We start from the raw sequence: 14,019 nt of genomic DNA, 5'->3' as shown, positions 1-14,019 counted from the left end.
ATATTCGTTGTGTTTGATTTATCATCTTACGGGTTTATGTCGGATTAATTTGATGACCTGCTCCCAGTTGGCTTGTTAGCTCAATTGGTAGAGCGCTGCACTAGTATTGCACAGGTCAATGGTTAAAATCCCGTACAGGCCTGAATTTTTTCAGGTCTGATCTTCACTATTGCTTAAATTATAGTTCACTTTACTGCAAGGATCGTGCACAAATACGTTTATTTTAAACCTTGCCATCAGAAGTAAATTGGAAATTTTTTGACAGGTATTAAAAAAATTTTTGCAGCTAAACTCAAATATGAACCATTAAAGTTTCCTAAACTTTGCAAACTAGTATTAAAGACAGGGGTAGAAAAAGAAAGGAAAATTCAAATTTGTTTTCGTCCAGTGTCAGAGCACTTTCCATAAAGGTTACTGTTCTGTGGAATGTTGGAAGACCTTTTCCAGAAAGAATAACATGCAGTTTCGGAAATGTGATCAGGAGGCAATAACTGAAATACGTCGTTCATGTCTGTCGTTGTCACAGCACCCTGATGACGATGAAGAAGCTATTTCCGAAATCAAAGCAGCTATAACAACGGAGACTTCTGGATTAACATCTAGAAGTCGCTGAACTTCTCCACTGAACATGCGAAAAGGAGCACGCAAGTAAAAGCTGGTTTCGAGGCATTGATTAAACAACAATTCAACAATGCTACTTCGGAGCAACAAGATTGCTGATTGGAGGAACAAACTGGAACGTTTGCAGACTCATTTCATTCGTGGTTTCATTATCAGACACTCAGAGAAGACAATTAATGTTAGTAACGTTTCTTGGCCTAAACGCCCGGTTGGCTTGCTGTATCTCTCCTGCAGAACTTATAAAAAGGAGAGATTTCTCATTACAAGACCCTTTGATATCGTGTGGAAAAATTTAACAGGTTATTGTGCAATATATCGATCCCACATTACTGTCAGAAAAAGCAAAACAGTAAAACGCAATAGTCACAATCCACATGGAGTCTAATTAATGCTCAATAAGATACTTGAATCTTTACCTTGATGCATCAAGAAGACAGAAAACTAACAAATATTGGAAATAGAGACTAATGGTTAATTAAGGGAAAATACATAAACAATAATAAAAACTAAGTTGAATATATAACTTAAACTTGAAAAAACATTCAGTCGCATTCTACGGTATGCATGACATTTTCCTACCTTGACATCTAAATATATGCTTCGTTAAAGGTAAACGTAGTTTGACTAGGGTTAACTTCACAAACTATTCCATTCTAACTTAATTGTTCAAACTGAAACATCTACGATTCGAAGTATGGGAACTGAAATTAAGGGCGTGATCTTTGGCAGGCAGTGAACCAATTGTGACACTAAATAGAATTCTCAAAGAATTTAAAGTCCTGTGTTCTCTGATAAAGAATGCACTGTAACGATTTGGTTATGTTTATAAGTATCGGAGCTGTTGATTGACGCTGCTTCTTCAGCTGGACACTGGAGAACATGAAAATCAAACGAGGGTTGGTAAGGTTGATCTTCAACATCCTGTGAAGCTAAAGAAAAAAGAAAGGCAAAAGGAGAAGTTTTCCTTCGAATTCAGTGCAGCGGCAACCACCTCAAAACTGACTTGCCATCGAAATAAGAATTGGGAAATATTTTCTCGCTCACAACCCAGTAAGACCCAAACCGATCTTAAATGTTTAAAGTAAATCCACGATAACCGCTTTCATGGCGATGCAAATACATGTCTACTGTCCTGTGTCTATCAATAAGATGACATGTACAAGTGCGGCAAGAACAGCAATACTTCAAACCAATTACTGAGAGAAAATTCAAAGAAGTTTGCCATCGTTCCCCATGTTACCGTTGTCATAAAACTCTTTCAGCCCAATGATATCCTTACCTTTTGTTTTGTTGATAAACTTTGACGGTTGGAGAAAAAAAACCACTAGGGATCCCACCAGAGTTAAAATTCCGGCCGTCAATGCAAACACATGTCGCACATAGTTGGTAACTACATCCTTTGAGTTGGTTCTAAATCGAGAGTAGGGAATTATTCACTATTTGACGTTTTAATTCTTTCTTAAAATCCTGCAAAAATGTCAAGTTAAGCTGTTAAAAAGGCAACATCACAATAAGATTTTTGCTAACCTTTCGTTTGGGTAAAATTCCTGTATACCGAGCAAAATTAAGCCGTTTGAAACTCTTGTGATCACATCGATAATGGCAAACACTGATCCACTGTTTTCCTGAAAGGAAATTGCTCCATCAAGTTATTGAACTCACAGAGGAAATCATATTTGCGAACATTGGAGCAAATCTCAATCCGCTCTATGATGACAGGGCTGAATAACGAAATGTTATTACGTCAGAGGGTATGCGGTCAACTGCGCGGGCTCAAGCGTGCGAGGTCTAAAATTTAGCGAAATGCGCGCAAAATAAGAAGGACTGACATTCAAAACCGAGGCATTTTATCGTCCTCAAAGGCATTTTCCTATTTCCAGAGTTTTTAAGGAGTAAAATTAATTTTGGAAAATTTCGGTTTAGGGAGTGTACAAAGTTTTTGGAGGTTGTTCTGTAAAAGAAAAGCGGCGAGGAAAACGACGCCTCGAAGAAACAGGATAGGAAATCAACCATGCGAACGACTCAAAATCAGTTTTTCGCGGCAAAATTTGGCGCATGCACATACGTCATTCAGCTCTGTCCTCTATGATTGATTTCGACGGCTCATGCCATAAAACTGAAACCGATTACAACTTGGTCAACATTTTCCCGCTGAAGGCAGTCTGCCTTTTTTAAAATTTAGTTCTTGTTAGGTACTTGAAATATATTCCTTTGCTCTGGTATATACGCTATTGTGATCACTTTCTTTTGTACTCTGCGTCATTAAATCAAATTTCGCTCTTGAGAAAACTTCCAAAATTGTAACTCATTGATCTGCTGGTTGGGTGACATGTTACGAGGAAACTGTTATTGTATCGACCACCTCCTTAGCGAATTTAATCGTTCTAAAATAAATCGAAATTTGTCTCATAAATCTCACCTTATTTTCCCCGATCAGCTCCATAATGAAGACGAGTGCCATGACATGCATAATAGACATACCACTTCCTATTATGACCACTGGTGCATAAAATGACTGTCTAGTGGAGACGGTTTGAAAATAACTCCAAACAGCACCACCCATCACTAATAAACCTGCCAGAAGGTAACTCCACTAGATGTGAAAATCAAGGAATGTGTGAGAATTAGTTGAAATCACTTAACAAAACAAGGTTCTTGTTGGTTCTACAACAAGAAAGGGAAAAAGGAAAGAAATAATGTTCGTCAAAAGCGTCCTGCATAACGCTTGGATCAGCAATGTGAACTGAAGACTATCTTGTTCGCAAATAGGATAAGACGGTTGGCTAATTTTGAAGTCGCTAGTCTTGTTGACGTTATCAAAGTTATAAAAGGATCCCTGGATTCATTACTCCTTGTAAAGAAAAAATAATTCACGGACGAATATGTCCTTGGCAACTTTTGAACAGTCAAGGAGTTTCAGACATCACAAAATAACTAAAAAACGCTTCTGCTCCAGCCGGATAAAGCTGTTTGTCTAGGATTTAAAATTACAGGCTTACCTTACTCCCAATTTTATTGTTTAGTTTGTTACTGGTTGAACTTGCTAGAGAGGCACTGATCAAGAGTATGAGTGGAAAATAGGCGGTAGATTCCTAATCCAAAACAACAATTAAAAATGTTATAATGCAAATGACATTGAAAACAAGGTGACCGAAATGAAAGGCTATTCATACCTTAGGAAGTAGCAATGTTTCTGTGAGGAAAAGCGGTAAATAGGTGTTCGTAAGGTCCAGTGCATGGCGTGAACATGCGAAGATAATGGCCACCTGAAGATGAAAAGATGAAGCAGAAGGAGAGCAATTGAAAAAATTATTTAATGAAGTCCAGAAAACAAGAATAGTTGGAAAAGCAAATGTTCACCTTATACAATCGTGGATCCCTCAGCCACTCTTTGATTTTTTTTTTATGTTTTCTCTCAGGTCCTCGTTCTCCATTTGTCAATGGAACAGGGACACCAAGTAGTTCGGGGTTGTCTCCTCCAGTTGATGAATCATTTCTACTCTCACAAGCTTTTATTCCTTCATCCTCTCTGCAGTCTTCTTTCGGGAAATTCTGAGTACATTCCTCCAGACTCGTTTTCTTCTTAGGCGTGTAATCAAGATTTAAACTCTGTAGTTCTTTCTCGTTCATCGACAGCTTTCTGGAAAATTCAGAAGAAGAGAATTGTACAGACTTTCTTCGCTTTCCTTCTAGTGTATTGCTAAGGCTTCTTTTCCTATCACCATCACTTTCATTATCTTCAAATCCAGAGTTAGAGAGACCACATTTACTACCATCCGGGAAATCCACCATTTCACGTTTTCTTTGGCTGCATTGGGTCCGAAATGATGTTTCTGGGATTCTTTCACTCTGATCTTCACTGTCATTTCCTAATTCCTCTATACACTCCTGTTTCGGAAAGTTCCGAGTACTGTCATCACGACTAGTTTTATTCTGGTCTTCTCTGTCAATTCCTTCCTCCTCGTTTCTATTCTTATCTTCAGCGAAACCCACGTCGTTGGTCAGTTCCCACTCGCTCTCGTCAGGGGCGCTTTCGATCTCTTCTTGTCCAGTCCTCCAGAAATTTTCACCAGTTACACATTCGTCGTCTTCACCGTCCTGTGCAATTTGATCTTCAATACCATTAATACACGTGAACTGCACTTGCTCTTCCTGTTGTAATCTAAGTACTAGTCCATCAAGAACACGCATTAAGAGACTCCTCTTTCGTTGAGGATCTAGATGCTGTACTTCTAAAAACATTGGTGTTTGTAAATCCTCACTTTTTGGATTCTTAGTGGTTTCCTCAGTAGCAGACTGTAACTGATCCTGACTTTGACTATTGTTGTCAGTTTCCCCGTCAGAGAATAGAGCCTCAACAAACTTCTGCAATAGACTTCGTTTTCTTCCAGGCCTTTCAGGGGCCCTACTTTCTTCACATCCACTCATCTCACTTTGCTTTTCTTCATATTGAGTTGTAGCCAAAATCATGTCAATAAAATTATGAGCGATGCTCCTCCGTCTAGTGTCTAAACAATAAAAAAAGACAATCAATCCTTGAGCTTCGAAATGTTTGGCATCGTAGTTCAAAGGTAGAATTATAGATAAGGTCGTAGTAGTAGCAAGTAGGATAAATATTGTAAGAAATATACCACTTTTTTTAGAGACATATTTCGGCATGCTTATGCCATCTTCAATCAATGAGTAACTGAACGTGGGTAAATTATATGACAGACAAGTAGATGAATAAAATATTTACAGTATGATGTAATACAAAAGCGGGTGCTAATTACAGCGTGACAACAAAGATCAAATTAAAGGTGTGAACTAAAATGCTAGAAAAGTGTTATAATGCTGTAATCAAACAACAACAAACATATGAAACATATGTGTGAACTGCGGTTATGAGACGTGTATGAGAACGATCCTTCGCAGTAAAGCACTATTTGAGCAATAGTGGAAATCAGACCTGAAAAAAATTTCAGGCCTGTACGGGATTCGAACCACTGACCTCTGCGATACTAGTGCAGCGCTCTACCAATTGAGCTAACAAGCCAACTGGGAGCAGGCCATCAAATTAATTCGATATAAACCCGTAGATGATAAATCAAACAACAACAAACATATGAAACATATGTGTGAACTGCGGTTATGAGACGTGTATGAAACTAGTATCGCAGAGGTCAGTGGTTCGAATCCCGTACAGGCCTGAAATTTTTTTCAGGTCTGATTTCCACTATTGCTCAAATAGTGCTTTACTGCGAAGGATCGTTCTCATACACGTCTCATAACCGCAGTTCACACATATGTTTCATATGTTTGTTGTTGTTTGATTTATCATCTACGGGTTTATATCGAATTAATTTGATGGCCTGCTCCCAGTTGGCTTGTTAGCTCAATTGGTAGAGCGCTGCACTAGTATTGCAGAGGTCAGTGGTTCGAATCCCGTACAGGCCTGAAATTATTTTTTTCAGGTCTGATTTCCACTATTGCTCAAATAGTGCTTTACTGCGAAGGATCGTTCTCATACACGTCTCATAACCGCAGTTCACACATATGTTTCATATGTTTGTTGTTGTTTGATTTATCATCTACGGGTTTATATCGAATTAATTTAATGGCCTGCTCCCAGTTGGCTTGTTAGCTCAATTGGTAGAGCGCTGCACTAGTATCGCAGAGGTCAGTGGTTCGAATCCCGTACAGGCCTGAAATTTTTTTCAGGTCTGATTTCCACTATTGCTCAAATAGTGCTTTACTGCGAAGGATCGTTCTCATACACGTCTCATAACCGCAGTTCACACATATGTTTCATATGTTTGTTGTTGTTTGATTACAGCATTATAACACTTTTCTAGCATTTTAGTTCACACCTTTAATTTCATGTTTGTTGTCACGCTGTAATTAGTACCCGTGGTAAGACCAAATAAAACGAGAATTTTAATATTACGACGTAAACACAACAACGTTACAATTCTAGTGTTCTCGCGCAAGCAGTCTTGGGTATAGCGTTACAACAGTTGCGATGGCCAGCGGCCGCTCCAACCCGGTTTTGTATTACATCATACTGTAAAAATTTTATTCATCTACTTTTGTGTTATATAATTACTCACGTTCAGTTACTCACTGATTGAAGATGGCATGCCGAAACATGTCTCTAAAAAAAGTTGTATATTTCTTACAAGAATTATAGATCCTGACAATTACACTTAATAGAACACAAGAAAATGCTTCAAATTTTCGTTACATGGAGGATCCATATAATCTACATGATTAATTACCTCAAAATGAGAGTTTCATAACATAAATGGATTGCTTAGTTAAAAAGGAACAGGACACAAAACCAAGTCTTGGCAGTCTATGAGAAGAGGAAAAGTGGTGTTTTCCTTTGAATAGTGTACATTGCTTTTGTCACATGATTTTGATACTGGAGGGACGATAAATCTGCCATTCTACGAGAAGTGCAAAAGCACGCAACTCTCAGTCTGAACCACGCAATTCATAGACTTACTGGCATTTTGGGACCCAAACGCATTCAGGAATACGCCAGGAGCATTCTACAAATTAAGAGAAAGAGGACAGCATAGAATAAATTTCGCAACACATATGTAGATCGTGCCTTTTACTGCCGCCGACCATAGGACATGTTTGCATGTAACTGTAAAAGGGCTTGTTACTCTCAAAATTTGCGAAGCTATGGCAGTCTGAATGCACGGAAAAAAAGTTGTAGTATATATACAAATGGAAACGATATAATCGTATGATCAGATAATCTATGAGAATTGAACTTCGTGTATGTAATTTAGATGAAGAACTAAGCACAGTGATAAAAGAGCCGTAATTAGCCATTAGAAGTTAGCCGGATTAAAGATGCAAAAAAAAAATTTACATGTGTAGCACCTCGACAAAAACTACGATTTTAAGATATCCTTTCTTCTTACCATCAGACTGTTTATGGTGCTCTTTCTTCTTACGCGTGTTTTCGGTTCCCTTACACCAATCTGAAAAATGGCTGCAAGGAAGACACCTGTTCCACTAAGAATGCACGCAAGATACTGTAAAAGAAAGAACCAATCAAGAGGTAACTTACAAGAAAGCAACTGATATTCCGACGGAAGAAAAACTAAGATAAAAGAAGCTAATACAGCAGTGGAAAAAGCAAACAAGCAGCTCAGGGAGTGGATGAAATTCTTCTTTACACAGTGTTAAAACTGCTAATAGTTTTCGTTTGCATTTACCTTACGTCGATGGCAAGTTGAGTATACCATAGGTCTAAAACGATTATGGCTGCTGTTACTAACCAGAAACTCTGGAAGGCTGTGAGGTCCCAAATCATCGCTTTTGTCTTGTCCCAGAAGACCCCAGGCGACTATGTAAATGAAAATGCCACTTATGAAGCTGAACATTGTCCTTGTAATCAGAGAAAAGATGAATATGAGAAATCGTTCTTTAATGCCACCTACATTATTCTGGAAAAATAAATGTGGGACATAAGGCCTCTCATTACTCATGCTTACATTATATTACGTGAAAGTAAACATCACATCCTACTCATTTGTACCATGAGCGAATTGCCCAAGCTTACTTTTATAACTCCCATAATTGATATGATATTTTGAGGATGATTCGCATGCATGAGTTATAAATTCAATTGAATTACATCCTCCAAAGAAACCAAAATCAGTTACCAGGAGAACATTATAGGCGAGAGGGGGAAGAGGGATATTTATAAAGCTACCTGAAACACATATATGAGAGCCACATAAAGTATGAGTTTCAAACAAAGTTGTTCAGAATAAACCTCATTGAGCTTATAGCTGTATATTCCTCAACAGAGTCGGCTACGGTGGCGATGAAAGACGAGTGATTTACTTCCATAATGTTGATACATATGCCATAAATAGTATTCAAGAAGCCGAAATAGACGATTGGAAGCCAGCTATGATGATTACCAATACACGGATAACAGCGGTTGGCGTTAAGAGGAACGACTACGGCCAACAAGACTGTCGCCAAAAGGTGCCAAGATTTTCGCCCGCCAAGTTTCTTTGAAAGAAAAGGTACCTCAACCTTATCAGCAAGGTAGCCAGAAATTGATGCGAAAAACGCGACAATTAACTGTGAAACAAGAAATATAACTCCAACATCTGTAGCTGAAAGTTCCAGTACTTCCATAAAAAACAAGAGGGCGAATGAAGCATTATGCTGACGGCAGAGTTCCGTGAATATATTTCCTACTGCGGAAAATATTCGTTCTTTTCTTCGCATACTAACGTATAACGAGCCGTGAACAATCCAACCGAAAATAGTGCGGTTTGGTTGGATACAGATTTACTCACGGAGACCAAATGACTTAACCTTAAAAGCAAATTCTTGCATAATTGTCTTCTCGGAACGTCTAAGAACAATATATATAATTGAAACAAAAAAAAAAAAATATGGAAACTTGCACTCGACCTTGCACTATTGGGAAACACTTGTGTCGACAAAACATACCCGCCGGCAGTGATGTCTACTTTGCAGATCATTCATGTAAGTTTATCATGTATTGACCTGAAATCACTCTCGGAAAGTCGTAAACTGTTTTTAAGAACTCTAACACATTTCTCTGCAATTAAGTCAGATACTATTAAAGACTGTTTGAAAACATATAACGGTTCTCGTTTGACATACCCTTCGGCAATTAGTATCTACTCTCTAGATCATTCCTTTGTGATAATTAATAGCATGCTTTACTTTTGAAAATCCGTACGCTTCTCCGAAATTGTACTGATTGCAGCTGAAGGTAATGTAAGTCAATAATCTGCAAAGAAAATTTGTTCAATAAGCAACCGTCGATAATGGCCGTCCTCTCTTAACACCGAACGTTGCCGCCGCCGCATAACGAGCCTCACGCCGTTAGCAACCAAAAAAAACCTAGGTATCCAGCAGAGAATCCATACTTTTAATCCGCATTTTCGGCTGGATACCTAGTAGCTTGCTTGGGTAAAATCTTTGATCGTATTTCGCTTCTAATCTGATAGAGGTGTCAACTTTTACGCAATCATGTCATTATCCTATGGCGTGAAAAAGTAATTAAGGAAGCGGTGTCCGAAAAAAGTGTACATGATCGGCGCTTAAAAATACTGATGAGACAAAGCGCTTGCCCGGAGCGTGTTACGGCTAATGATATAGTCACGTTAAAGAAACATTTCTTAGTCAATGCTTGCATATTTAGTTGACTTCATTAATACTAAAACAGGCTGCGACGCTTAATATTTACTACGACATTTAACTGGCGGCCTGACTGTTTTGTTTTCTAATCGATTATACCCGATTTTTGTTTTCGGATCGGAGACAAAATAAATTCCTGAACCGACGATTTTTTTCCGTTGTGTTTGGAATCTTTGACGGATGACGCTCGGTGCTGTAATTTTTGAACATCATGATACTAGTTATTGGGAATGAACGCGGCTTATTACAACCTATATTTTCTTTTGCTGTTTAATACAGAGTCCACAATACATGGCGGCTCTTTCTCACTGATATCTTATGTCGCATTTATAGTGTACACACTACTCATAGGATTCTTTGTCACTGGCCTTCAGATGATCTCTATTGGTGCCGGAATCCTCGAGATAGTTGCAAGAGATTTCAGACATTATAGAAACGATGTGATTAAGGCACTGGTGTTGAAAATCTTTTTGCGCTACCTCCTGGGCAATGATGATTAAAATCGTGAATAAACAGAGACTGGGGGTAGTAATCATCGTTTTCAAATCAAGATAGGAGATGTTGAACAAGCTGTCAAAGCTTACGAAGTGAAAAATTATTAGGCGTGCAATGTGTAGCTGAAAAGTACGAAAGAGGAGGAAGGAGAAATTAGTTTAGACAGACACAGATAAGATAAGATAAAAGATAAGATAAAAAACGTTATTAACGTGTCGGGTGGGTCTAGCTTACAACTAATTGTGGACACCTAACTAATAGTAATTAAAAGTTAAGAATTGTAATTAAAATCCTAAATCCTATAAGTCCCTCACTGTAGGGTGCTTAATTAACTACTGCATAGTGTACAATTTTTACAATCATCTTCCATCATACCAACTAGGTCTAATTTTCGGATTTTCGTTTTAGACGTATTTAAAGATTCTGAATTTCTGACTTTCGTTTCTAATCTTGACCAGAGAAATGGACCCAGATATCGTAAGCTATGTTTTCCGTACGTCACGGTATTGAATCTTAGTATAACAAAATCCGAGTTTCTTAAGCTATAACGGTTGATGTTGTTGTTTTGGAATATTTCTTTAATGTATGAAGGACAAAGTTCATTCTTTACTTTGTACATTTGAACGGAAGTGTCTTGTAATCGCCTGTTTTTTTTTAACGTGGGTAGCTTAGCCAACTTTAGTAACTCGTCATAGGTTCCAGATTTCCTATTGTAAATTGCTCTCAAATCTCTTTCTTGAATTCGCTCCAGTTTCCTGTTGTCCGTTTACAGTCAAACTAAGTGAAGCGTACCCCCCAAGATTACATTAATGAATTGATCATTTGGATATTGAACCCGCCAGTCGTTTCAAGAATGCAATAATGAATTGATTATTTGATTATTGAACCCGGTAGCCGTTTCACGAATGCAATAATGAATTGATTATTTGAATATTGAACCCGATAGCCGTATCTCTGAGTCAGAGCTAACTATAGCCCAGCAGTTTTTAGATCGTTGTTTTAAACGTAAATACATATCTAAGAAATTAGTGATAGGTGACTTACTTAAAACGCAAGATCACAAAATTTGTCGCAAGGTTTCAACTATCCTGAGCCATCCTCTTAGAGCCTACTTCCCTGAGACCAAGATCACGAGGTATAATTTGAGAAATAAATCCCCTGTCATGCCCGCTATTCGCACAAACCGTTTTAAGAATACATTTTTTAATAGAATTGTTTTTAAGTATAATGTAGCTTTGTGAAAGTGTACTTCCTGTATTAGATGTAACATAAGATATGTAATTTTATCTTTTGAACAATAAAGACACACAGACACACACAGTATCCGTTTTGAAAAGGCGCGGATCATTGTTCAAACAAGAAGTCTATTTCTGAAGTCCAATAAGATTGTTATATTTGACGAGGAATCCTGAAAATGAACAAACTGCACTGTAAAAACACTGCGAAAGCAGTCGATCGCAAACATTAACGAAATAAAAAAGTCTTGCGATGGCTTCGCCCGTAAACTATTTTTTTCGACCATGAATACACACAAGAATTTCTACAAGTTTGTCAACATGTAAATATGCGAAAAAAGCTCTCGAAAACATTCCATTTACAACATTTACAAGAAGTTCTACACAACACTCGAACTCACCTTTCCCCCCATGTCTGACGCCATGTTGAAATAGTTCCGATCCATCATCACGGGTTCGCATAATCCAATCAGAAATGGACTCCTGATTTGAAAAATGATCCGCGCCTTTTCAAAACGAATACGGCTATCGGGTTCAATATTCTAATAATCAATCCATTATTGCATTCTTGAAACGGTTGGCGGGTTCCATGTTCAAACATTCAATTCGTTATTGCGCTCCTGTAACGATTAGCGGGTTCAATATTCAAATAATCAAATCATTAATGTAATCCTGAGTGGTGCGCTTCACTTAGTTTGACTGTAATGACACGGTACGAAAAAGTTTAAACTCCCTTAAACTTTAACAGGGTTCGTACTGTCTTGCAAGTCTGTGAATATCAGATGTCAAGTTTACGGATACGAACTCTAATCGTTTTTACTTATGTAACTCTTCCGTTTTTAGCACAAAGACACTAAGAAACTTTCAATGACTTTCTATTAAATTTGTTAGCGCGCTTTGTTTGATTTCTATTCCGCGACTAGCGAATATCCGCTCCAAGCTAGCTACACAAGGCACTGTTCACTTCTACTTCCCCTACGTCAAAGTGTAAGAACTAAATTCACCTTCTATTAGCAAGGAGTTCAGTCGCGAGGAGTCATTGTAGCGAAACCATTTCGGAGCCGAACGGAGTTTAGGAGTTCTCTACCCCGGAGTCAAGATCCGATGTAAGTTACGCTTGTAATATTCCTCATTTTTATCATTTCTAGTTCCGTAGTCTTTCGGCTTCTCTTATATCGAACCTTCATGTATCCGTTCTATAGTTTTTACTGCCTGTGCTGTACAAAGACTGCCAGCTTAAGTGAATAAAGAGTTTGATGCTGCTACTTGTCTAAAGTTCAACACTGTGGTTATACTGGCGAACTCCGGTGCACAACACCACGTGTCTGCGGCATCGGGAACGCGACATCAGAGGAAGTCCGCCAATGAATTCAATAAATCCTTGGAAAGTCCTTGAATTTCTGTTTTCTTAAAGCTTCCTTGATAGAGGTGGGACGTTAACTTTTTCCAAGAAACAAACTGTAAATAAGACAAGCGTTGTCCGCCAGGATCGTTGTGGAAATTAACATGGAGCGCGGTAGTAGGTCCAGTCATGCGTTATTGACCAAGCATGAGGACTCAACCCTGAGCCAAGCGCTGAGAGCCAAAAGAGAGCTTGCCTGCAGGTCACACGAGGGCAAAATGGCTGCGATGCTGGCCACCGCCGAAAACGAAAAAAAGGAAGGGCTAACAGTTGATCAGCTCACAGAATTCACTGCATCTTGCACCGCTTGCGAAGCCAGCCATGTAAAATGGCAAGGTAATGCACCAGCGTAATATAACTCTTCAAGCAAGAATCTCTCCTAACATATTCATCTAAGGTAGTCAAAGTTTAAAATGTTATGACAGCTGAAAAAGAAAGGGTTCCTGTGTCGCGCTTATTCAGAGCTACAAGTTTTGATGGCCGAGGGGGTGGGCGCCTCTTCGAGGAAATCGGTATATCGATTACTTGAGGCTGTGCGTGTTGTTTCGTGTCATTTCATACATTATATTAATGCCAGAAAAAAGAAGCAATACAATATACGGTACGACAGAGTAGTCCAAATCCACGTAGAGCCTACGAACTAGTACTTGTTATAAGTACTTGCTACCTTACCTCGATGCATCAAGAAGACAGAAAACAAAAAAATATTGAAATCAGAAAGTAAAGCGTAATTTAAGGAAACCATACAAAAAACCAAGATCAATCTAGAAGTCAAACGTTCAAAAAACTTTCTCCGAAACCTTTTAATATTCCCCTACCTTGACACTTAAATAACTGCCTCAGGCAGTTTGCTTGTTTTATGTTAAATTCTCGTTGGGTTTTAATAACACTCTTCTTTCCTTAGATTGGTTGTTGTGGTCCCTTTGTTGTGCTTTTTCGAAATTCAATGAAAATTTATTTCAACTTCTTAAATGATTACTTATTGATCAGCTGGTTGGATGACTAGTTATAAGTACAGTGGGATGAGTTGACTGCCGTTTGTGAATTCAATCGTATGGTTGTCAATCGAAATGTATT

General features: G+C 38.3%; 1 protein-coding gene across 3 annotated transcripts; it reads right to left on the bottom strand.

The window, feature by feature from the left end:
• Nucleotides 1–202: 202 nt before the first annotated feature.
• Nucleotides 203–9,564, bottom strand: LOC111327216 (uncharacterized). Of its 3 annotated transcripts, none has more exons than XM_088758525.1 (11): nt 9,271–9,564; nt 7,836–8,007; nt 7,539–7,652; nt 7,109–7,154; nt 3,982–5,129; nt 3,795–3,887; nt 3,621–3,713; nt 3,041–3,214; nt 2,149–2,246; nt 1,901–2,031; nt 203–1,550 (listed from the first exon to the last, which is right to left on the bottom strand). In XM_088758525.1, exons 2-11 carry the CDS (start codon nt 8,001–8,003, stop codon nt 1,393–1,395), a joined length of 2,223 nt encoding a protein of 740 aa, XP_088614651.1. In that variant the 5' UTR covers nt 8,004–8,007; nt 9,271–9,564; the 3' UTR covers nt 203–1,392. The 3 variants fall into 3 exon arrangements, with proteins under 3 accessions (XP_088614651.1, XP_088614649.1, XP_088614650.1); XM_088758523.1 differs by lacking the exon at nt 9,271–9,564 and adding an exon at nt 8,399–8,967; XM_088758524.1 differs by lacking the exon at nt 9,271–9,564 and adding an exon at nt 8,399–8,967 and having other exon boundaries at nt 7,899–8,007.
• Nucleotides 9,565–14,019: the final 4,455 nt, after the last annotated feature.

This window comes from Stylophora pistillata, chromosome 4, assembly GCF_964205215.1.
Source record: "Stylophora pistillata chromosome 4, jaStyPist1.2, whole genome shotgun sequence".
In the NCBI taxonomy this organism is placed as follows: domain Eukaryota; kingdom Metazoa; phylum Cnidaria; class Anthozoa; order Scleractinia; family Pocilloporidae; genus Stylophora; species Stylophora pistillata.
Note: the sequence above shows the minus strand (reverse complement) of the source record. Positions and strands in the feature narration are given on the sequence as shown.